A 23,141-nucleotide genomic window follows, 5' to 3' on the forward strand; every position below is an offset into this window, starting at 1 on the left:
CATTTTCCATGGGAAAAGAAAACACTTGGAGCCGCAAATAATTTTTGACATTTAAAATAAAGATAAAACTATATATATAGGGTTTTTTTAACCTTTTACTCTGCTCATTCTGAGAAGCACATGGACGCGCCCACCCTGCTGCCTGCAGGGCGGGCAAGGATGAAGCCGGTGGCTCGGCCTTGTTGGCCGCCGGGAAAGCACCCGCCCCGCTCCAACGGGGCGGGCGAGAGGGAAAGCCCACGGCGCGGCCCAGCCGACCGTGGGCAGTTGGTGCGCCCGCCCTGCTGCCTGCAGGGTGGGCAAGGATGGGGCCGGCGGCTCAGCTCGTGGAGCCACAGTGCAAGGGCAGAAGAGCCGCATGCGGCTCTCGAGCCTCAGGTTCCCTACCCCTGATCTAGTTGTTCTACTGCAGTCCAATATGGCTGCTCTCTGAAACTAAAATGAGGTAAGAGGTTGTTATAGAATAGTATAAGAGTTGGTGGGGTGTAATGCAGAAGTTACTGTGTTGGACTAGCATCTGGGAGTCTCAGCTTTGAATCCCCACTCTTCCAGGGAAGCTTGCAGAGTGATCCTGGGCCGGTCGCTCTCTCTCTCTCTCTTTCAGGCTAAGATACCTCACAGGGTGGTTGTTGTGAGGATAACATGAAGGAGGGGAGCTTAAGTTCTTAATGCTTTTTTCCCCTTTCATATTTGCCTTGTTCTTTCTTTCAGCTACCTCCAGACATGGAAGAAAACCCTCTTAATTGTCTCCCATGACCAGGGTTTCCTAGACGATGTGTGTACAGACATTGTCCACCTGGACATCCAGAAGCTCTTCTACTATCGGGGGAACTACAGTAAGTGCGCTCTAAAGTTCCTCATAGCTGAGAGAAAAGAGGAATGAATCTGTTTCCAGGCCAGTTCTGCTGTTGTGCCTTTAAGACAGTTTGGGAACTCTGCCCACGTACCTCACGTGCAGAACAGGCGCACACATCTGTCAAATTTCAGGTTACAAATATTTTGTTTCGTTTTTGCCCTCGCTTTCTTAAATTGTCCAAGGTGTCTTACAAATTTAAAAACAACAGTACTAAAGCTGTAGAGCTACAAAGGCAATAAGCATCCCAACATCATTACTGTGGAAATATACTCCAGGAAAAGGCCTGGTGAAGGAGCCACAAGGGCAGTGCCTTTTGCGTGGCCTCAGGCAAACAAAGCCGCCTTTCATATGCTTTGCCATTTGACTTCCACGTGCTCTTAGAGATTTGTCGTAGCTCCCTACCTCAGCTGTGACATCTTAAGCATTTCTTTTCCATGGAGGAATTAGGGCTAGCTCTCATTTACATTCTGTGTTGATTACACTAGCAATTCAGAGACCTTTGTTTTTAAAAGGTGTACATAAAGAGCGGGGGAGGTGTAATGAAGTTTTGAGTTAACAGCCAGTTTAGGAGACGCATGTGTCCTAGGAGTGGAGGCTTAGTAGACCACTACTAGATCTGGAAGCCCTTCTCTTGATCTAAGAACTTAGTTTGGAGAGGAGACGTCTGAGGGGGGATATGATTGAAGTCTATAAAATTATGCATGGGGTAGAAAATGTTGACAGAGAGAAATTTTTCTCTCTTTCTCACAATACTAGAACCAGGGGGCATTCATTGAAAATGCTGGGGGGAAGAATTAGGACTAATAAAAGGAAACACTTCTTCACGCAATGTGTGATCGGTGTTTGGAATAGGCTGCCACAGGAGGTGGTGATGGCCACTAACCTGGATAGCTTTAAAAGGGGCTTGGACAGATTTATGGAGGAGAAGTCGATCTATGGCTACCAATGTTGATCCTCCTTGATCTCAGATTGCAAATGCCTTAGCAGACCAGGTGCTCAGGAGCAGCAGCAGCAGAAGGCCATTGCTTTCACCTCCTGCACGTGAGCTCCCAAAGGCACCTGGTGGGCCACTGCGAGTAGCAGAGAGCTGGACTAGATGGACTCTGGTCTGATCCAGCTGGCGTGTTCTTATGTTCTTATGAGACAGAAGTGTAGGCCAGATAGATCAGATCCAGCAAGCCAGAGTTTTTATTAAGGGTCATCCCTTTCCCTGTTACATTTTAAGTGACCTTCAAGAAGATGTATCAGCAGAAACAGAAGGAGATGCTCAAACAGTACGAGAAGCAAGAGAAGAAACTGAAAGACCTCAAGGCTGGAGGGAAGTCCACCAAGCAGGCAGTAAGTCTTCGCTTTGGGTTCTGTCCTGGGAGCCAGTGACAAGGGACCAATGTGTGTCATGTTGATGTCCTCCTTTGTGGGGCTTCTGGGCAGTTCTGTTTCTTGAGGAGAGACAACTTGAAAAGTGTGCCATCAAGTCACCAACCCATGCTGAGCAGCAGTGGTGTAGGAGGTTAAGAGCTGGGTGACCTTGGGCTAGTCACAGCTTCTCGGAGCTCTCTCAGCCCCACCTACCTCACAGGGTGTTTGTTGTGAGGGGGGAAGGGCAAGGAGATTGTAAGCCCCTTTGAGTCTCCTGCAGGAGAGAAAGGGGGGATATAAATAAATTAAAAAAAACCTCTACCTCGTGGGTTTTCAAGGCAAGAAGTGATCAGAGGTAGTTTGCCATTGCCTTCCTCTTCATAACAACCCTGGTGGTTTTCCATCCAAGCACCAGCTCTTTGGCTTGCAAGCGTTGATGAGATTGGGCAAGTCTGGGCCATTAGGGTTGCCACAGAGAACTTGTACGATTAGTTTTTCCTGTAATCCTGCTCTTCAGTTTACCTCATTCCTGGGAAATTGATATAACGATAGGGAGAATGGACCCTTCCGCTTGGCCTTGCAGTTGTCAGAATGAGGGTTTTCCTATGGGACACTAGAAAGATTAGTTGATTCTGTTTGTTGTTGGTTGGCCTTGGTGGATGCCTTGAAATGATTCTGTTTGGTGAAGGGGGAAAGGACACAGTGGCCGAGATTGGACATCTGGTAAATTTTTTTTCAATCCAGCCCATTAATTTGCTTTGTTCTGGGCAGGAAAAACAGACGAAGGAGGCCTTAACCCGCAAGCAGCAGAAATGCCGCAAGAAGAATGCCGATGAAGAGGCCAACGAAGCCCCTGAGCTACTGAAGCGGCCTAAGGAGTACACTGTGAAGTTTACCTTTCCAAACCCACCACCCCTCAGCCCGCCCATTCTGGGCCTGCACGGTAGGAGGCCTTCCTTTCCTTGGGGTTGGAGGTGCGGGGAAACCTGCGGCCTAGAATGCAGTGGGCGACTTGGGGAAAGGCTGCTCTGAGGCAGTGATCCACGTACAGGGGGTGGGATTTGTACTGTTGTGATTCAGAAAATGGCAGTGGGTTCAAGACTGCTTTACCTGTGGCGGGTGAACTCGCATACTTTTGGGGGGCTCCTGATAGTTTGGACCGAGAGTGTTGGGGGTGGGGTGGGGGGCTGGAAAACTGCCTTCCACAAGCACAACTGTGTTTGTGTAGCTTGGGATACTACTAGCCCAAGGGTCTGCAACCCGCAGCTCCAGAGCCTCATGCGGCTCTTTCAGCTTTACACTGTGGCTCCGCGTGGCCTGGAGGTCAGAAGGTAGAGTGGGCGTGGAAGGAAAGATGAGTGGAGGGATCGAACCAGAGGCGTCTCCGTGCGTGAGGGTGCCGCTTTCTGTGTCCCCTCCACTCATCTCTCCTTCCAGCGCTGCTCTGGAGGGTTGAAGAGACATGCCCATGCTGCCCTCCGACCCCTGGAGGTCGGAGGGTAGCTTGGGCATGTCCCTCCACAGCAGCCATCATCCCCCCCTATGCCATCTCTGCAGCCGCCATCCTCCCTCTGCCCCACGGAGCAGGCAACTGCTTGCTCCGTCGGGCAAAGGGGGTTTCCCTGCCTGGCGCCTCTGCCTTCCAGCGCTGGAAGGAAAGTTGAGTGGAGGGGCCGAACCAGAGCAGAGCTGCCTGTCCGGCTCAGTAGATCTTTGGGGCCATGGAAAACGGGTCCAAATGGCTCTTTGGGTGGTAAAGATTGCTGACCCCTGTACTAGCCCATGTGTGCACAGCATTGCTGCCATTTCTTTGCAGAGACAGACCAGCGTTGCATTTGTGTGGCTTCCATCTTTTTAAAGGGTTTGGAATGGAGGACTGAACCACAATGCTGTTGACTGATTGTGGGTTCTGCAGTCTGCTGCTCCTGGATTGGCAGATTCACAGTCGTTGCCACCAGAGGTTTTAGCAACAGATGTGTGTGGCAGGCAGGTGGTTGTGGGGAATGCCTCTGAACTGGGATTTCTTTTTACCCTGTTGTCTGCTTCCTCCTCCTTGTTCTTCCGTACAGGCGTGGACTTTGCCTACGACGGACAGAAGCCTCTCTTCAAAAACCTAGACTTTGGGATTGACCTGGAATCTCGAAGTAAGTGATCGGAAGAGAGTCCCCTGTGGTGAAACTCTTGACTCTCTCTCAGTATCACACAAGGGGGATGGTTCATTTTTTAACTTATGTGCTTGTTTTCTTCATATCCTCCTGAACCATCACGAATAGCAGTTTATTAATGTATTCACTCAGGAAATTTGCACGCTAGCTCTCTGTGAATTTGCCCAAGGTGGCTTAAGAACATAAGAACATAAGAACTAGCCTGCTGGATCAGACCAGAGTCCATCTAGTCCAGCTCTCTGCTACTCGCAGTGGCCCACCAGGTGCCCTTGGGAGCTCACGTGCAGGATGTGAAAGCAATGGCCTTCTGCTGCTGCTGCTCCTGAGCACCTGGTCTGCTAAGGCATTTGCAATCTGAGATCAAGGAGGATCAAGATTGGTAGCCATAGATTGACTTCTCCTCCATAAATCTGTCCAAGCCCCTTTTAAAGCTATCCAGGTTAGTGGCCATCACCACCTCCTGTGGCAGCATATTCCAAGCACCAATCACACGTTGCGTGAAGAAGTGTTTCCTTTCATTAGTCCTAATTCTTCCCCCCAGCATTTTCAATGAATGCCCCCTGGTTCTAGCATTGTGAGAAAGAGAGAAAAATTTCTCTCTGTCAACATTTTCTGCTTACAAAATAATATAATAAAAACAAAACTTTAAAATATATTAATAAAGCCCCATCCCACCACTGAAAACATTGGCCGGCAACAGACCTCAGGCAGCTTAAAATAAGTTTCCAGACTAAAATAGTGTTAGAGTAACCTCTTAATTAAAAGCCTGAAAGAACAGAAATCTTTTGACCCGACACCGAAAAGAAGGAACCAAGATATCAAGGGACAAACAAGCCCAAAACACTATACAATTCCTGTAAGTGAAGATACAGTGTGCGTGCTAACTTGCATATATTTAATATTAACAAAGAGCATCCATATAAACATCGGCGGTGCAAATCATAGACATCCAACACAGTATATATTATTATATCTTATACATACACAGTATAATCCTTTTTGGGGAGATTTTAATGAACTGGGCTATAGGACGCCTGTCATTGTTATGTTAACCGCTGTTTTAATAGATTTTAATGGATTTTAGTTACTATGTTGATTGTTGTGTGGTCACTATTGTGAACCTCTATTTAATTGTGTATATATCGATGTTGTGCACCACCCAGAGCCCCTTGGGGATGGGGCGGTTTATACATCGGAAAAAATAAATAAATAAAAATAAATAAAAATAATGCATAAATTGGATAGCAAGCATGACCTCAAGAAACAGCCACAAGGTGCATTTTCCAACAGGTTCACAGATATGTGATAACAGTTTTCATATAGTCATAAAGTTCTAGGTTCACACATGCAGGACAGGAATCCCAGTGATTTCCTGCTTTGTGGATCATGAATTCCACTTCCTCAGGAATTAATGAACACTGTCCTGTCCACAGCAACAAAGGAACACTATAATAGCTTGTTCCATTAAGGTAGCTTAAATCAGGTGATATGCCCCATAGCTGCCGGGCAACCAAAGCAGCCTGAGCTATCTGACCTTCGAAGAAATGATTGTGCTTTTGCTGTGAAGGACATTAACATTGCATATGAAACTGGTCCAACATGCAGCGGCGCGTTTGCTCACAGGGGGCGCCTTCTGTGATCATATTCAACCTGTGCTGCGCCAGCTGCACTGGCTTCCAGTGGAATTCCGAATCATCTTCAAGGTGTGGGTTTTAACCTTTAAGGCCTTACGCGGCCTGGGACCCTCGTATCTGAGAGACCGCATTACCCCATATGCCCCTACTCGGCCTCTGCGATCAGCAGAGGCCAATTTGCTGGCGGTTCCTGGCCCCTCGATGATGCGGCTGGCCTCCACACGGGCCAGGACCTTTACGGCCCTGGCCCCAGCCTGGTGGAACACTCTTCCTCCAGCTGTCCGGGCCCTGCGGGACCTTGATGAGTTCCGCAGGGCCTGTAAGACTGAGTTGTTCCACCGGGCCTTTGGAGTGTCCAGTCGCTGAGTGGCGCCCCCTTCCCCCTCCCCCTCTCCTTCCGCCCCTGCATCTTCTTGCACATACCATCTGTTGCACTTTACCACCTATTATCCTCCCAGAGAGGAACCTGACCCCTCCCTTTTCTTTTACTGGGGTGATCTAAATTGAATTGGCCATAATAGGGCACCTATTATGATGCTAACCGCTGTTTTTAAGTAGTTTTTAATGGTTTTTAGTATTATATTGTTGTTATCGATTTAATTAATTGTATATGTGAATGTTGTTCACCGCCCAGAGCCCCCAGGGGATGGGGCGGTTTATAAATCGAAACAATAAATAAATAAATAAATATATTTGCAGTTTAGTGTGCTATACCGTGTTTCCCCCAAAATAAGACAGTGTCTTATATTAATTTTTGCTCCCAAAGATGCGCTATGTCTAATTTTCAGGGGATGTCTTATTTTTCCGCTCCACGGCTGCATGCTCTGGTGTTCTGTTCGACGGGCATGCTTCCAAACAAAAACTTTGCTACGTCTTACTTTCGGAGGATGTTTTCTATTTAGCACTTCAGCAAAACCTCTACTACGTCTTATTCTCAGGGGATGTCTTATTTTTGGAGAAACAGGGTAGTACACAGCCTTCAGTGGCAAATAATTCACTTTTTTTGTATTGCTGGATTTTGTTACATTGTAACTGGATTTTAGCTTATTGGATTTTTGCATTTTTATAATATTGTATTTGGAGACTCCCACTTAATATAGAGCACTGCAGTTTCATAGCATAACTTTGGGGTTATTTTTTGTTTGTTCGCTTCAGGATACTCTGCCTGCATTATGTTAGAATCTGAGTGTTGGTTTTGTCTCTCCCTCTTCTCCCTCCCTCCCCCCCCCCCCCCCCCCAGTCTGTATCGTGGGCCCCAATGGAGTGGGAAAGAGTACACTGCTGCTTCTACTAACGGGGAAACTGCCACCGGTAAGAAAACCTTCGTCTTCTTTTTGCATTTGGGCCTTCTTCCTGTAGCCCATAGGTGTCAAACTCGCGGCCCTCCAGATGTTATGGACTACAGTTCCCATCATACCCTGCCAGCATGATGCTTTTAATAACATGTTTGCCTGCCCTCCAGATGTTATGGACTAGAGTTCCCATCATCCCCTGCCAGGATCATGTTTTTAATAACATCTCTTCTCTGAATCTGCACAGGGTTGTTATTTGGGTGAGATACCAATCTAACTTTTCTCCCCCTCCCCCTTCATATCTTTCCAGACAAGAGGAGAAATGAGGAAAAACCACAGACTAGTGAGTATTGATGAAATTGTAAGGATCTTTCCGGGGATGGTGGGACAGAATGTAAGAAACCTGAAGGGCGGAGAGGAGCCCTTCCCTTACCCTGCACCCTCCTCCTTTCCTGCCTTTTGTTGTTCGATAAAGCCTTTTGCTTACATTGCTGTATCAGTGTGGTCATTTCAGGCTTCTGCCACAGATGCGCGTCTGCTGGCCTGCCCCTGATTGACCCCATTGTAGGACTGAAAGCAGGGCTGCCGGGGCTAGTGAAGCACCCCCTTGGGGACATAATCTCTCTTGTTTTTTTTTTCCCCTGGTAGAAAATCGGGTTCTTCAACCAGCAATACGCCGATCAGCTGAATATGCAGGAGACGGCTACGGAGTACCTCCAGCGCAACTTCAACCTGCCCTACCAGGATGCGCGCAAATGCCTCGGGCGTTTTGGCCTGGAGAGCCACGCCCACACCATCCAGATCTGCAAGCTCTCTGGTACGAGAGGCGTTGGCTTCTTGGGAAGAGGGGCACCGGGCCTCTGTGGGAGTGGGGCTTGAGTTGAGCAAGATTCAGCCGAGGCTGATGTGCCATGACCTGGAGAGCCCAGGCTTATCCTATCTCCAGCTACACAGGGTTGACCATGGTTAGCACTTGGTTGGAAGACCACTCAGGAAGACCAGGGTTGCTACACAGAGGCAGGAAATGACAAACCACCTCTGAACCGTCTCTTGCCTTGAAAACCCACTAGGGGTCGCCATAAGTCAACTGCAACACGGCAGCAAAAACAAATAAGGCTAGTTAGGAAGTGGAAGAGGTGGGAGGAAATAAGGCCGGGAAGCTTAACAGTGCAGGTGTAACCTCTGCTTGTGGGTTCTGTGGGGCAGAACCTGGAATGAGTTTGCAACAACGATTTTTGAAAACAAAATGGTTTACTTTCTTAACATATAACATCAACATTTAACATCACACTTCAAGGTCCTGTTCAGGTTGCATTTTCAAGTCCTTATATTTATGGTCTACTGATACTGCCAGGTCCAATTCTTCTTTGCATGTGGGTTGGCTCCTGAAGACTCCAAGGGCTTGATGAACAGGATTCAACATGATGAAGGTTTCCAGGAGAACTCTCACCCATTACAAACACAAAAAAGAAACCCTGAAACAATAAACTCCAACATTTACAATGTAGCAAAAACAAACAACTACCTTCCCAGTAGTTCCCAACAGCATTGCGGTTACCTTAACAAGGTGTTAAGGGCTTATAGAAATCAAGGTCCGAGTCTGGTAGCCTTGTCTCCTCCAAAGTACATGAGCTCTGCAGCCTCTTGCTGCTTTGAGTGTCCACCCCTTACTGGGTCAACCCATTCTGAGCACGGGGGTTACACAGGCAAACATCCGGGGCTGTCAGAGGACAAGGACTTGTGCAGAGCTAAGGAAAAGGTGACCCGTGGGTGTATGCTACAGGCTCCCTTGGTTCTTGAACCTCTTTGGCTCATTTCTTGGAGCAATGATAGTTCAGAAATGCATGACGCATCTATGGAACCACAGGAGCACGTGTGTTGCTCTTGGACTGCAAAGTGCGCTTTGTACAAAATTAACACATTCTTCATTGATTCAAGCAGTGGCATACCAACGCCAGATGGGCACTTTGCAAAGCCCACCAAGGACTGGGCGGTACAGCTGTATGTGAGCTGAGACGGGTGGGAATAGGGTTGCTGTTTATCATCCCAGGTCCCCCCTCGGGAGAACAGCATCTCATCCCCGACCAACTTTGCACGGAGGATTTCTTCTGGTTCTTTCATCATCTGTCTTATTCTCATTTCCTTGTTTGCTTCCTTCTCCAGGGGGACAGAAAGCCCGTGTGGTATTTGCCGAACTGGCTTGCAGGGAGCCAGACGTCCTTGTGTTGGTGAGTTTGTTTAGGAGCAGAGGATTTTGTAAGGGAACGTAACTTTAATACCGCAGTACCGTTTGGCGATGCAGGGCACAGGTTGTCTTGGTGGTGCCTTCCTTCCATATCACTGTAGAACTTGCCATCTGGGCTACATGCTACTGTGCCAAAAAACCCTATTGAAACACCCTTCCTACTTTCCCCAGCTATTTGCTCAGGTTTTTGGCCGGGGAGCAGGATTTCTGGACTGTTGGTGTGCACCCCTGCTTGGTCTCTGCTGAAGTTGCCCAACCAGACCCTGCAACTGTTAAGTGGGAACCCCCAGTAGGGACTCTTTCACTGAGAGCCAGGATGGTGTAGTGGCTACAGTGTCATTCTAGAATCAGGGTGACACAGGTTTCAATCCACCATGGATGGTTGCTGGCTTTGGTTCAATCACCTGCTGTCAGCCACATCGACTGTTAGGATAAAATGGAGCAGGCACTAGGACCATGGTGGCGAACCTTTGGCACTCCAGATGTTATGGACTACAACAAATTGGGCCTTCTTCCAAATTGTTATGGACTACAACAAATTAGGCCTTCTTCAGTAACAGACTTCCCTCTATGATACACCTCTGAAGATACCAGCCACAGATGCAGGCGAAACATTAGGAACAAGATCCACCAGACCACGGCCACACAGCCCGGAAAACCCACCAGAACCAGTTGAATATGGCTGTGAAAGCCTTTGACAATACAAAAAACCTGTGAGTCTTCCTCTTTTTCCTTTCGAGTGAACACCTTTCTGTTTCCTCCTCCCCATCTCTGCACAGGATGAACCTACGAATAACCTGGATATTGAGTCCATCGATGCCTTGGGAGATGCCATCAATGAATACAAAGGGGGTAAGCGATAGCCTTATCATACAATCTGAGGGGGGCGGGGGGCGGGAACAAAAGAACACTAAGAGGGTGCTTCTAAAGATGTCACCCAGCACAAGTTTTGAACTGGGTGATGGCGCCCAGGTCGAGGCTGGGCTGGGCTTGCCTGGATCTGGCTTTAACATGTAGGCTCCACCTGGAAGCCTGGAATGGCAGATTCTGCCCTGTTGGGTCCAGCTTCAGACTTCTGGCTCCACCTCCAAAGGCCACGTGACTTCAAAGTCAGAGCTTCGGAGGCAAAGTGAACAGTATAAAGCTGGACCCAGCAGGGCGGAGTCTGCAGTTCAAGGCTGGCTTCCTGGCTAGGTTCAGCTTTATACTGCGGGCTTCCAGGCAGAGCCCCCGGTTTAAAGCTAGACCTCTCTGAGCCCAACCTTGAACTGTATGCCCCCCCCCCCCAACAACTCCACGTAGAATTTGTAGCTGGGCACAGTTTGACGGTGGGGGCGGGGGGAAGGGCTTGTGGAGGGTCTCTGGGGTGCCTGGCACCCCCCTCAAGCAGTGTCCGGGGCATGAGTCCTGACTTGTCCCACCTTAGTTACGCCCTTGATCCTGTGCAGGCCAGAACTTCTAGAGAGGACTCAAATCCGGCAGCAAGCAAACAGTGGGGACCTAAGAAACCCAGTGCAAAAAAGCAAACAAAAACCTCAGTTGCTGTTTAAAAATCCTTAATCTGTGCATTCTAAATATTTAACTCAGTTTTTTCACTTGGAAGTGTACCTGGCCCCTTCCCCCTCACTTCACTTTAGCTTCACAAATGCCCTGTGAGTTACGTTAGTTTGCTCAGGAGGGAGAACTTATAATCTAGATGTTATGGATTATCATTTTATCAGTTCCTCTGCCAGCATGGCAGTTGGCCATGCTGGTAGGGGCTGATGGGAATTGTAGTCCAGAACATCTGGAGTGCCAAAGGTTCACCACCACTGCGTTAGGCTGTGAGAGCACCTGGTCCGGAGTCACCTGGGGGCTTCGTAGCAGAGCGGGGGTTTGGACCTTGCCATCATCTGGGATTGCCGCTTTCCTATGAAGGCCTTACCTCTACCCCAGCCACATTCTTGACTCACCACAAGGTGGCAGCACTCGGCTGCAAGTCCAGTTGATCTGGAATAGATCGAAGAGAGACTAACGGGAGGGCTTTTTCCCCAGACGTGTAATACATAAATTATGTGTAGAAGTGACTGCCACAGGATGCAGTGATAGCCTCTAGCTCAGATGGCTTTAAAAGGGAAACTAGACACACTCAGGGCATTCTCTTGCTATTAGCCATACATGGAAACTCTGGGTGACCTGGGTTCGAATTGTCACACTACTAGGTGGCTTTGGCCCAGTCACACACTCTTGATCTAAGATCCCTCACAGGTGTGGTTGTGGAGATAAAATGGAGGAGAAGAACAATGTCAGCCGCTTTGGATCTCCTTGGGGGAGAACGCCTTGGTATAAATCAGGGGTGTCCAACTCTGGCCCTCCATATGTTCATGGACTACGATTCCCATCAGCCCCTACAGGGCCAGAGTTGAATGCCCCTGGTATAAATGAAGAAGGCACAGTTCTGGGGGGAGGTTGTTTAAGGCCCTACAAAAACCCTTCCGTCTCTTAAGAACATAAGAACAAGCCAGCTGGATCAGACCAGAGTCCATCTAGTCCAGCTCTCTGCTACTCACAGAGGCCCACCAGGTGCCTTTGGGAGCTCACATGCAGGATGTGAAAGCAATGGCCTTCTGCGGCTGTTGCTCCCGATCACCTGGTCTGCTAAGGCATTTGCAATCTCAGATCAAAGAGGATCAAGATTGGTAGCCATAGATCGACTTCTCCTCCATAAATCTGTCCAAGCCCCTTTGAAAGCTATCCAGGTTAGTGGCCATCACCCCCTCCTGTGGCAGCATATTCCAAACACCAATCACACGTTGCGTGAAGAACTGTGTTTCCTTTTATTAGTCCTAATTCTTCCCCCCTCTTCCAGCTGTGATCATTGTCAGCCACGATGCCCGCCTTATCACGGAGACCAACTGCCAGCTGTGGGTGGTGGAGGACCAGACCATCAACCAAATAGACGGGGACTTTGAGGAGTACAAGCGGGAAGTCCTGGAAGCCCTGGGCGAGGTCATCATCAATCGGCCTCGGGAGTGAGGCTGGAAGAGGAGGAGGCAGAGACGCCACCGTCCATCAGAAATTCCTGCCTCTTCTCAGCTACAAGACTCTCTCGAGTGGAAGGGAGGGGGAGGGGCTGGCCAAAACCAAATGCTCCTTTTCTCCTCAGCTGCTGTCTTCTCTCGCCATCCACCAGCAGGGAACACAAAAGTGTCAGGAGGGGGTGGGGGAATGTGGGTATGTCTCCGCATGGCTCATTCTTATGAAACACCCGGTAGCAATTCTACAGGCCACTCCTCCTGCTTATCTCCCCCCCCCCCCCCACAAACACATAACACACACACCTTTTTCTGAGGACAGTTCAAGCAGAGCTGTGCAAATGGATTTAAATTAAAATGTGAAGGATGCTTTTTGGGCAAAGCTGCCTCCGAGTCTTTATTTGGGAGAGTGGAGGCTGGGAAGCAAAGCCGCCAGGATGGCTTTTCCAGTCGTCTGCTTGAGCCCAACTGACGCCTAGGGAGCTTGCATCCATGGTTACAGTGCTGATAAGTGTACCATGGCTCTAAACTGAGACAAGAGCATCAGTGCTTTTCTGTTTGAATTTTAGCTGTGAATCCCACTTAGGGGAGATTAGGGAGTAGACCCTGAGGAGGTAAAGATTTGTAGAACAGAAGAAGAAGAAGAGGAAGAGTTTGGATTTATATCCCCCCTTTCTCTCCAGTAGGAGACTCAAAGGGGCTGACAATCTCCTTGCCCCCCCCTTCCCCCCTCACAACAAACACCCTGTGAGGTGGGTGGGGCTGAGAGAGCTCCGAGAAGCTGTGACTAGCCCGCAAGATTGTTTGTCACTTCCAGCTGGCATGGTGGGAGTGAGTGCACAGGCTAATCTGGAATCTTCCTAGGATAAGCCTCCTACAGCTTTTCCCAGGCGGCAGAGCTTGGAATCAAAACCCGGCTCCCTCCAGATGGCCACACGAAGCTCTTAACCCTCCCACGCCATCTGTAGGCTACGCCAGTTCCCCATGCTGAGGTCCTGAGGAAGGACCTCAGCATGGTATAAAGCCACACAACCCACCCTCCAAAGCAGCCATCTTCTGCAAGGAAACTGAAGTCTGTCATCTGGAGATCAGTTATAATTTTGGGAGCTTTCCAATCTCCAACCTGGGAGTTGGCAACCCTAAGGCTGCCCTTTGCCCTGAAACTCCTCTGTGAGAGACAGTAGGAGCTGACAGGAAATCTAGTAAAATTCCAATTTCCAGTTGAAGATTGTGGCTAAAGAAAAGGGGGGAAGGCTATTTCAGACTTTTTCTTGTGGCTGAAGCCATCTCCTCCTCATGTGAGGCTTTGGGTCTAACTTGAAGCGAGAGTCCAGATTGTGGATGTCATCACCATTTTAAGAGCAATTTCAAAATGCCCAATCAGGCCAAGGTTGTGGCAGCTTGAGCTGTTCTTGTTCTCTCCCTTCATCCCACCCAGTTGCTGGAACAGCCCTTTAATGGAGCAGCAGTGGTGTAGGAGGTTAAGAACTCGTGTATCTAATCTGGAGGAACCGGGTTTGATTCCCGGCTCTGCCGCCTGAGCTGTGGAGGCTTATCTGGGGAATTCAGATTAGCCTGTACAAGCCTCCCACACACGCCCAGCTGGGTGACCTTGGGCCAGGCTCACAGCTTCGGAGCCTCTCAGCCCCACTCCAATTCTACCTACACAGGGTGTGTTTGTTGTGAGGGGGGAAGGGCAAGGAGATTGTCAGCCCCTTTGAGTCTCCTGCAGGAGAGAAAGGGGGGATATAAATCCAAACTCTTCCTCTTCTTTAAAATGACGGCGGCACCTTCAGGTCAGACCTGTGCCTTCCATCACGTCAGGTTTGGCCCTCTGTCACTCTTCAGAAAGGATTTTCAGGATCAACTGACGCCTAAAGTGCTATAATTGGCAGTAGAGATCAGGCTAGGTAGGCACTGCGACGTCTGAGACATCTCCCAAGGGAAAACTCATGTATGATCAGACACCTTAGCTTCTGTCCCCTCTGTGTTTTGAATGGCCAATAGCCCTCACAAGCCCAGCTCTTCACCATCCTTTGCAGAAAGCACTATTCAAAAGAGGCCTGTTTGGTTACAGTGAGTAACGTGCCTGGATTATAGCTGCTCGTGTATCAGTTATATAGTAGCCTATGAAGCTCCTGTACCCAAAGCCAGAGTGCTGGTCCACCTTGTTCAGTATTGTCTCTGCCGACTGGTCATGGTATTCCTGGGCCTCATGTGGACAGATGGGATGGGAGGAATCGCATCTCACTGGGGCCTTCAACATGCAAAATGGATGACGTCCAAGATAGCCTACTCACATTTTTTAAAACCCAAAATATAAAATCAAACTGTAACTGGTCAGCAAGCTACGCAGGGGGTGTTTGAGGTTTATGGTAGCATCATCCCAGCATAAGCGGATGTATAATTCCACAAGTCACTTTTATGACTTACGGGATTCTATGTTTGGGATAAGGTTAGGGTTGCCAGCTCCGAGTTGGGAAATCCTGGAGCTTTGGGGGTGGAGCCTAGGGAGGGCGGAGTTTGGGGCAGGGAGGCCCCTCAGCAGCGTGTAATGCCACAGAGTTTGCCATTTTCTGCAGGGGCACTGATCTTGGAAATCAATGGTATTGGCAGGAGATCTCCAGGGGCTACCTGGAGGCTGGCAACCTTAGATTTGACACATCAAGTGTATTCTTTACTGTTTTGAGCTTCCGCCTCTTGTCAGAGCGTGCCCCCAAACTCTCCTTCCAGCCTATTTTTGGAGTCGTTGCAGTTCCAACGGAAGTCCTTCAAACTTGTTTGTCAGCTACTTATCAAAACAAGCAGGTGCTGTGGGGGGGGCAGGGGAGGAGGGGGAAGTGAGAGACTCCTCTTGCTTGCGTCTTTTTCTTGTTTCAGTTACTAAAGATGCAGGACGCTGGCTTCGTGTGGGGGAGGGGGCGAGAAACCTGCCTGCTTTATTTTATCAAGCTCTTCTCTTAAGTTAAACTGGAAATAATCATTTTAAATCGAATGTTTTAATCTGATATTTATATTGTAATATACAGTGAATGATTGCCAAGGGCCCAGCCTGGCCAGGGAAGGCGAGGTATAAATGGAATAAAATAAATAAGCATAAGCATTTATTGTCATTGTGAACATAAGAACATAAGAACTAGCCTGCTGGATCAGACCAGAGTCCATCTAGTCCAGCACTCTGCTACTCGCAGTGGCCCACCAGGTGCCTTTGGGAGCTCACATGCAGGAGGTGAAAGCAATGGCCTGCTGCTGCTGCTGCTGCTGCTGCTGCTCCTGAGCACCTGGTCTGCTAAGGCATTCCTCGATGCACACAATTTCAGACTCATACCCCATCCTCACTTTCCCCTTCCTCCACCCATCCCCTCACAGACTGTACAACATTTCTCATTTCTGCACCAGCTGGGGTGGGTGAGCACTGTATTACTCAGCACGTGAGAGTCATTCGCTGCTCGGTTCTGATGTTTAATTCTTTTTTATGAGGGACTCTTTTAAAAAAAAGATTTCAAATTAGTGGATGCTTGGCAATGCTTCCCGTGAAATCCGAAACAAGCACCTGGGTTGGGTTATGTTCTGCTCTTTCGGAAAATGCTGTAAGGATGACTCAACCCTTTCAGACTATTTCAGTACCGAAAATAAACCGGAGTCTCTGTTGTTTTCGTCTCTTATGCTCGGTTAGTAATTCCACCCCCCTTCCTTCCGAGGATCTCGGAGCAGCAAGCAACGGTTTCTCAATGCAATTTCATCCTCCTGATAACACTGCAAGGGAGGTTACATTGAAAGAATATGACTGAGCCATGAGACATCCAAAAAACTTTAAGGTAGGGTTGTCAATCCCCAGTCAGTGCCTGGAGATCTCCACAAAAACATCTCCAAAAATCAATTACAGATCTCCAGGTTACAGAGTTGAGTCAACTCTATGGTATTGTACCCAGCTTAGGTCTCTCTCCTCAACCAATCATCCTCTCCCCAGGTTTCAACTTGACACCCTAGAGCAGGGGTCTGCAACCTGCGGCTCTCCAGATGTTCATGAACTACAATTCCCATCAGCTCCATGCTGGCAGAGGCTGATGGGAATTGTAGTTCATGAACATCTGGAGAGCTGCAGGTTGCAGACCCCTGCCCTAGAGGGTTGACACCAGAGGTGGGATCCAGCAGGTTCTCACAGGTTCCCGAGAGTAGGTTACTAATTATTTGTGTGTACCGAGAGGGGGTTACTAATTGGTGATTTTGCCACGTGATTTTTGCCTTAGTTACGCCCCTCCTCCGCTCCTCAGCAGAACTTGAAGCAGTCTAGCAGAACTTGAAGCAGTCTAGCAGGAGGTGGACCGGCGTATGCAGCAAGCCCCGCGCCTGCGCTGCATCTGCTTGCTCCCACTCCAATCTGCGACTGGAAGCAAAGCTGCTGCGCCCTGCGCTACAGCCCCGCCCAGCAATGCCCCGCCCCTGGAATGCCCCGCTCCGCCCCATTGGCGCTACGCCACTGTTTGAATCCCACCACCATGGGAACCTGTTACTAAAATTTTTGGATCCCACCACTGGTTGACATCCTAGAGTGCAGAATGGTAATTTGAAGCCAGGTCTCCCAGACTCTAATGGGACGTATGTATACCCTGCACAATGTCTGTTCTCCACTGTGCACATATGTGGCTGGTGCTCAAAAGTACCATCTGGGAGAACATTGCATGGGTCAATGTTCCCAGGAATCCACTGTCTTAAAGCTCGGCATACGAAATTATGCCTCAGACCCTATAGGGAGGGCATTGGTTAGACCAAGAAATCCTTGCAAAGAGAGAACAGGTTTGTCTTGCTTCTGCAGAGGACAGACTTAATCAGCATCTGGCGACGGTGCAGATAGATCAAGCTACCTTTCTTGAGGTCACTGTGAAATCATTTTTTTCCTGCTGACTGTGAGAAACAAAAGGCTGTTTGGATATGACCAAGACGTACCAGTGGGGGGGGGGGGCGGTGTTTTCTGCTTTCTCCTAAGGATCGGTATACATTGCCCCAGAGAAGCTGGTGGCAATAGACATGCTGAGGGACCCAGTCACTTTTTTCTTCTCAGTGGCCATACAGAGTAGTTGCTTATAGCTGATCCTATGGGTGCCAGGGCTGGGGGCTGGCAATTTCCCAGAGTTGAATCTGATCTCCTGACTACAGAGATCAGGTTCCCCTGGAAAAAAGGGTGGACTGTATGACATTATACTCCTTTAAGATCCTCCCCCTCCCCAAGCCCCACCCTTCTTAGGCTCCACCCTCAAATATACAGGAAATTCCCAACCAAGAGATGGCAACCCTGCAACCATCTCCTAATCTGCAGGAGTTTCCCGAACTGTACTCGGCAACCCGGGGTTCCACTTCCCCCTCATATGCCTCTGCAACTGTGCCTCTGCCTGTAACTTCAGGAGTTTGAGGCAGGGGCACAGTTGAGGACTGGTGAGCAAGGCACACCCTGCCCCCAATCTCCACATGGAGATCGGGAGCTGGGCCAGCTGGCTTGCCCCGCCCCTGACCGCCACATGTAGGCTGGGAGCAGCAAGAGCCTGGCTGAGCTTCACACTGGAGCTACCAAGCTTCACCTGATCTCTGTAGAGATCGGGGCAAGGGTTTGTCCCAATCCTGATCTCCATGTGAAGTTCAGGCCCAGGCACAGCTGTTGGGGTGCTGTTTCATAACACTGCACCCCTGTCCGCTGCATGAAAGTTGAAGTGCCAAATATGAAGGGAATCAGGACTCCTGAGCAACGTAATCTTGAGACCCGCACCCAGTGACGTAGTGCCATGTTCCGCTGGGCCTTGTTTGCACGGTGGTTAAGAAGGCCCAGCAAAGACTGTACTATCTGAGACTTTTAAGGAAACAACAACTGAATGGAAAACTCCTGGTGTCCTTTTACCGCTGTGCTATAGAGAGTGTCTTAACCTACTGCATCTGTGTATGGTTCTCCAGTTGCACAGTGGCAGATAGGAAGGCGCTCCAAAGGGTGATCACTACTGCACAGAGGATTATCGGGTTGCCCTCTCCCCTCCTTGGAAGAACTCTACTACCCCGGTAGGGCCTAAAGAAAGCTCCAAAATATTCTGAGGGACCTTGCCTTCATCCAGCACACTCTCTTTTGGAATCGCTACTATCCGGTGACGACACAGGTCTATCAAAACTAGGACAAAGAGGCTTAGAGACAGCTTCTGCTCTAGAGCTGTGGCGATGCTAAACTCCGCGGCTTCGTGTTGATGTGTTTGGGGCTGTGGAGGGATGGGTGGAGGAAGGGGAAAGTGAGGATGGGGTCTGAATTTGTGTGCATCGAGGAACGCTGCTGTGAATTTCGTTGTGCGTGCACAATGACAATACAATGCTTATGCTTATGCTCAAAGTGCCTCTGGAGCATCCAAGGCATGCAGAGTGGCTAAACGCACAAGCAAGGGGAGCGACCTTCCTCCCGGCTGCAGGGGGGGGGGCGCACGGAGGGGTTGGGTCAGGGGAGAAGGTGATATGAACATATAGTTTATAATGTTTTAAGCCATTGTATTTAATCATATAAGTTATATGAGTGTAATTCACTGGGTACCCATCACTTCAAAAACTTACTTTCATTGGAAGAAATGAAACTCATAGAACAGCCTGACACTGAGCTTTGATTTGGGAAAACAGGGCCCCACCAAGGAGATAAGGAATTAGCAGAAGCTCACAAACACAGAGATAAGGGTGAAGTACTATAGCAACCGAGATCTCTGAACGGGGCAAGATGACATAGAGAATACACGCCCAATTGTAGAAAGCAAGGTGGGCTTTGGAGAGGAGTGGAGATTCAAATGGCAATGTGTACGTATTCCAAATCTAGCCAATGGTCAGAAGACAAGGAGGGATGTTTGTAAGAGGGTATAAATTATGTTACACAAGCAACAGCCCCTTTGAACCTCCTCCCTGTTGCTAACAGAGGAGAGTTCCCTCTTCTGCGCAGAATTGAAAACAATAAATCTCTGAACACTGAAGTAGCTTGTGGATGGTTATTTTTTTGTAACCGGTCAGAGCCTTTGCTCTGTGGACAGGGCCTTACCCTGTGCCTATCAAAGGGGCAAAATGCACCCCCATGTGACTCAGGGTGATATGCCCCCGCTCATCCCCCACACTGCTATTTGCAATGGAAGCTTTGATTGACTTTGGAAGTTAAAACTAAAGGGAGCAGCCTCAAAATCCAGGTGACAAAAGGAATAGCAGTGGCAACAGTAAAGGAAATGGAAACACTGTGGCTCAGGTTATATCAAGAACTCTCTCTTTTTGCTTTTACTTTTTTTTACTTTATTTCAAAATTTATACCCCGCCCTACCCCAGCAAGCTGGGCTCAGGACGGCAAGCAACAGCATCATAACATAATATATACAACAATCAATAGAACCGACAAACAATACATCTCGGTTTAAAACATTCATCATTAGGACATTTATAGTTAATTGGCGATACAAAATCTTTGGGCTTCCCAGTAATATAAACACCAGAGGGGACCTGTACAAGGGACCTCCTCTTAATTCACGCACAAAACATGAAACTCCCCCCACAACTCCTAATTTGTACATTTTTGCACCACTCCCCTCACGCCGCTTGCAATAAAAGCTCTTCGGCAGACATAACTCAACAGAAAAGGAAGCTTGGAGTTTCAAAAGTGACTTCGCCAAAATTTGAAGGGAATCAGCTCAGCCTGACTCATATTCTCTTCAGTACATCTCTCTGCTGTTTGCAACGGAAGCAACAGTTTACCCATGAGAAACCAGGAAGTGTAGGCAGCACTAACAGGGCAAATATGCTCTCTATTACAAAACAAAAGGTGCTGAACAACTTCCCAGTCCTGTCATAGCCAGTTAGGTATAGTGGACAAAATCTCTGAATAGGATCTGAGAGACTCAGTTTTGAACACCCATTCTGCCATGGAAGCTTTCTGGGTGATCTTGGACGAGTCACACACCTCACAAGAGAGTTGTGAAGATAAAAGGAAGAAGAGTATCAGCTGCTTAGGATCCCACCCTTTAGGGAGAAAGGTGAGATCTAACATTTGTTAGACAGCTAATTATGGCTACCGTTTGCCCTAAAGGATTTCTCCTGCTTCAATGCTGGCTCTCTTCAGCCGGGAGTCAGAGCGGCTCCTGTTGTTTTCAAGCCACCTACTCAAACGGACTTTAAATGTGGAAAGCCAAGTAAGCGGGCGGACTTCTGGAATTTAAATAAAATAATTTCTGGAAGGCAAAAGGACTCTTCTAGACTATGAGCCAATTACATAATTATCCAGCCTTTCCCCACAACTGGACAAATCAGCATGATTTGAGGGATGGCATGAGCAGGGGCCAGATTATTTTATTTTGACTGCCCAACAGAAGCAGTAACGTGGCAGGTAGAATCTAGCAGGGAACGCTACTCTTCAGCAAACGTGAGGAAAGCCTTTTTTGCCTGAACTCTCCTTTCTCAACAGAAACTTTCTATTTTGTAAGTGATTGCCTGTATTGCCCTAAGATTGCCTCTGCAAAGGTCTTCAGGATCTCCTCAGCATTCTAGAGACAGTAAGACCAGCTATGCACCACCACTTTAGATTTACAATAGGTTGTGGTTTCGACCATGGTCGCCTGATAAGCATCTTCAGATGAAGATGCCAGACGGCAGAGAATGCCAGAATGGCCATACAAGTCTCTGTCCACACAAGACCCGCGATTCTCGACAATTATTCCAGGCTGGTTTGGTTGTATGGAGCCAGAGCGCAGAGATTTTTTCCTGATGCTGCTTTAGATCAAGCATCTTCTAGATCCTCTGAAGATGCCAGCCAGATGCAGGCTACGTAAACGCCAGGGAGAGAATATAGAATATCGAAGCCATAGCTGCAGCCCGGAAACTACACAGCACCTGCTAGATTCCGGGTCGAAAGCCTCTCGGCTTAATACATCAAACCATTTTTATTAAATGCAATAACAGACTACGCTAACCATCAGCCAATAATCAAGTAAACACATACAGAACGTGCCCTGTGACCTCGCCTCCAGGAAATAAGAATACCATCTGAGGCTACAGGCCGGCCAGCTAGCTTGTCACTTCAGAGGTGACCCATCTGGTCTCAGGGATTGCTGGGAGGAACCTGGTGCCCACGGTTATGGTTGTGCCTAACTTTGCTGCTGCTGTCGCTGCAGAGTGCAGAAACAAGTTTGGTTTCTTGGGACGACACGTAATTCTCTGGACTCCTCTCTTCCCGGATTGCTCTGATCTTTCAATGGCTAGGTGGTGCAGTTTTTTTCAAGGAAAAAAAATGTTCCAACTGCTTTCAATTAGCAGTTCGGTTAAATTAATTCCATCCAAAGGTCAGTCACATCAACTTCATGTGATTTTTTTTTTTTACCCTGTGCATGTTCTGACCACATCTTTTCCAGGACAAGCACACTTTCATGTGCACCAGTGAAAGAAAGGCCTAAACAAGATGTCAGCATTTCCCAATCAAGTCTCTCGAATCCCAACTTCCAACTCTTGTGAACAGCAGAACAAGCTAGCTGGATCAGACCAGAGTCCATCTTAGTCCAGCCTCTGCCACTGCAAGAGTGTAATATTCACCAGGTGCCATTGGGAGCTCACATGCAGGATGTGAAAGCAATGGCTCTGAACATGTTGCTCAGCCGACCAGAGTCCATCTAGCCAGCTCCCACACCTATCCAGCAGGCCAGTTTTTATTCACATGACGAGCCAAATGGCCTACATTGCCGCTCCGTTGCCAGAAGGGCAGCACACCATTAATACACAGGTGATGCACCCATGGCCAGTTTAACTATACATTTCTTAACTTCTCCTTTCCTTCACTTACCTAGGGGTCTCCTCAGCAACTAGCTCTGTTAAGGTGCAGACCATATTTTCCTTTTTCTCAGCGATGTCCTCTGAGCTTATAATTCCTTAGCCAAGCTGACGTGGTTCTGGGGTACAGCTTCTTAGGACCCTAAATTCAGGAGTTCCTGAATTGTTACTGGACGGGTATATGATGTCATAAATCTGGCCATGTGGGGAAATAGCAAACACCAATGCAAAGCTACCGGACAAATCAAAGCTATGATGCTACTGGATGTTTATGTCCCGTCGAAAACAATGGGACTTACTTTGGAGTAGACATGCATAGGATGGAGCCAGTGTTGCAGTAAACAGAGGGCATCACTGAGGTCTACACTGCGCCTTGATCTCAGGACTTTTCCCTGTCAGTATTTGCCTATCAATCCCCATGAAAATGCACCTTCACCTAGCCTCCCAGCCCCATGAGGCTCAGAACATAAGAACTAGCCTGCTGGATCAGACCAGAGTCCACCTAGTCCAGCACTCTGCTACTCGCAGTGGCCCACCAGGTGCCTTTGGGAGCTCACATGCAGGAGGTGAAAGCAATGGCCTCCTGCTGCTGCTGCTCCCGAGCACCTGGTCTGCTAAGGCATTTGCAATCTGAGATCAAGGAGGATCAAGATTGGTAGCCAGAAGTGTGGAAGTGTGATCTAGGGGTAATCGCCTGGAGAAAGCCTTCCTCTGTCCCAAGTCCTCCTACAGTTCAAAACAATTTTAAAATGTGATGAGCATGATCATT

At 48.5% G+C, this 23,141-nt stretch overlaps 1 protein-coding gene across 1 annotated transcript in view; it reads left to right on the plus strand.

Moving 5' to 3' along the window:
• The window catches only part of ABCF1 (ATP binding cassette subfamily F member 1), a 44,911-nt gene extending 31,964 nt beyond the window's left edge, over positions 1–12,947 (plus strand). Inside the window, exons 17-26 of the mRNA XM_048487251.1 lie at positions 712–836; positions 2,082–2,194; positions 2,987–3,158; positions 4,285–4,359; positions 7,255–7,325; positions 7,617–7,649; positions 7,955–8,123; positions 9,470–9,534; positions 10,331–10,403; positions 12,400–12,947. Of these exons, the coding sequence (XP_048343208.1) occupies positions 712–836; positions 2,082–2,194; positions 2,987–3,158; positions 4,285–4,359; positions 7,255–7,325; positions 7,617–7,649; positions 7,955–8,123; positions 9,470–9,534; positions 10,331–10,403; positions 12,400–12,566 (1,063 nt within the window). The 3' untranslated portion in view covers positions 12,567–12,947. The remainder of the gene's footprint in view (positions 1–711; positions 837–2,081; positions 2,195–2,986; positions 3,159–4,284; positions 4,360–7,254; positions 7,326–7,616; positions 7,650–7,954; positions 8,124–9,469; positions 9,535–10,330; positions 10,404–12,399) is intronic.
• Positions 12,948–23,141: the final 10,194 nt, after the last annotated feature.

The sequence above is a fragment of the Sphaerodactylus townsendi genome, linkage group LG03 (assembly GCF_021028975.2).
Source record: "Sphaerodactylus townsendi isolate TG3544 linkage group LG03, MPM_Stown_v2.3, whole genome shotgun sequence".
Taxonomy (NCBI): domain Eukaryota; kingdom Metazoa; phylum Chordata; class Lepidosauria; order Squamata; family Sphaerodactylidae; genus Sphaerodactylus; species Sphaerodactylus townsendi.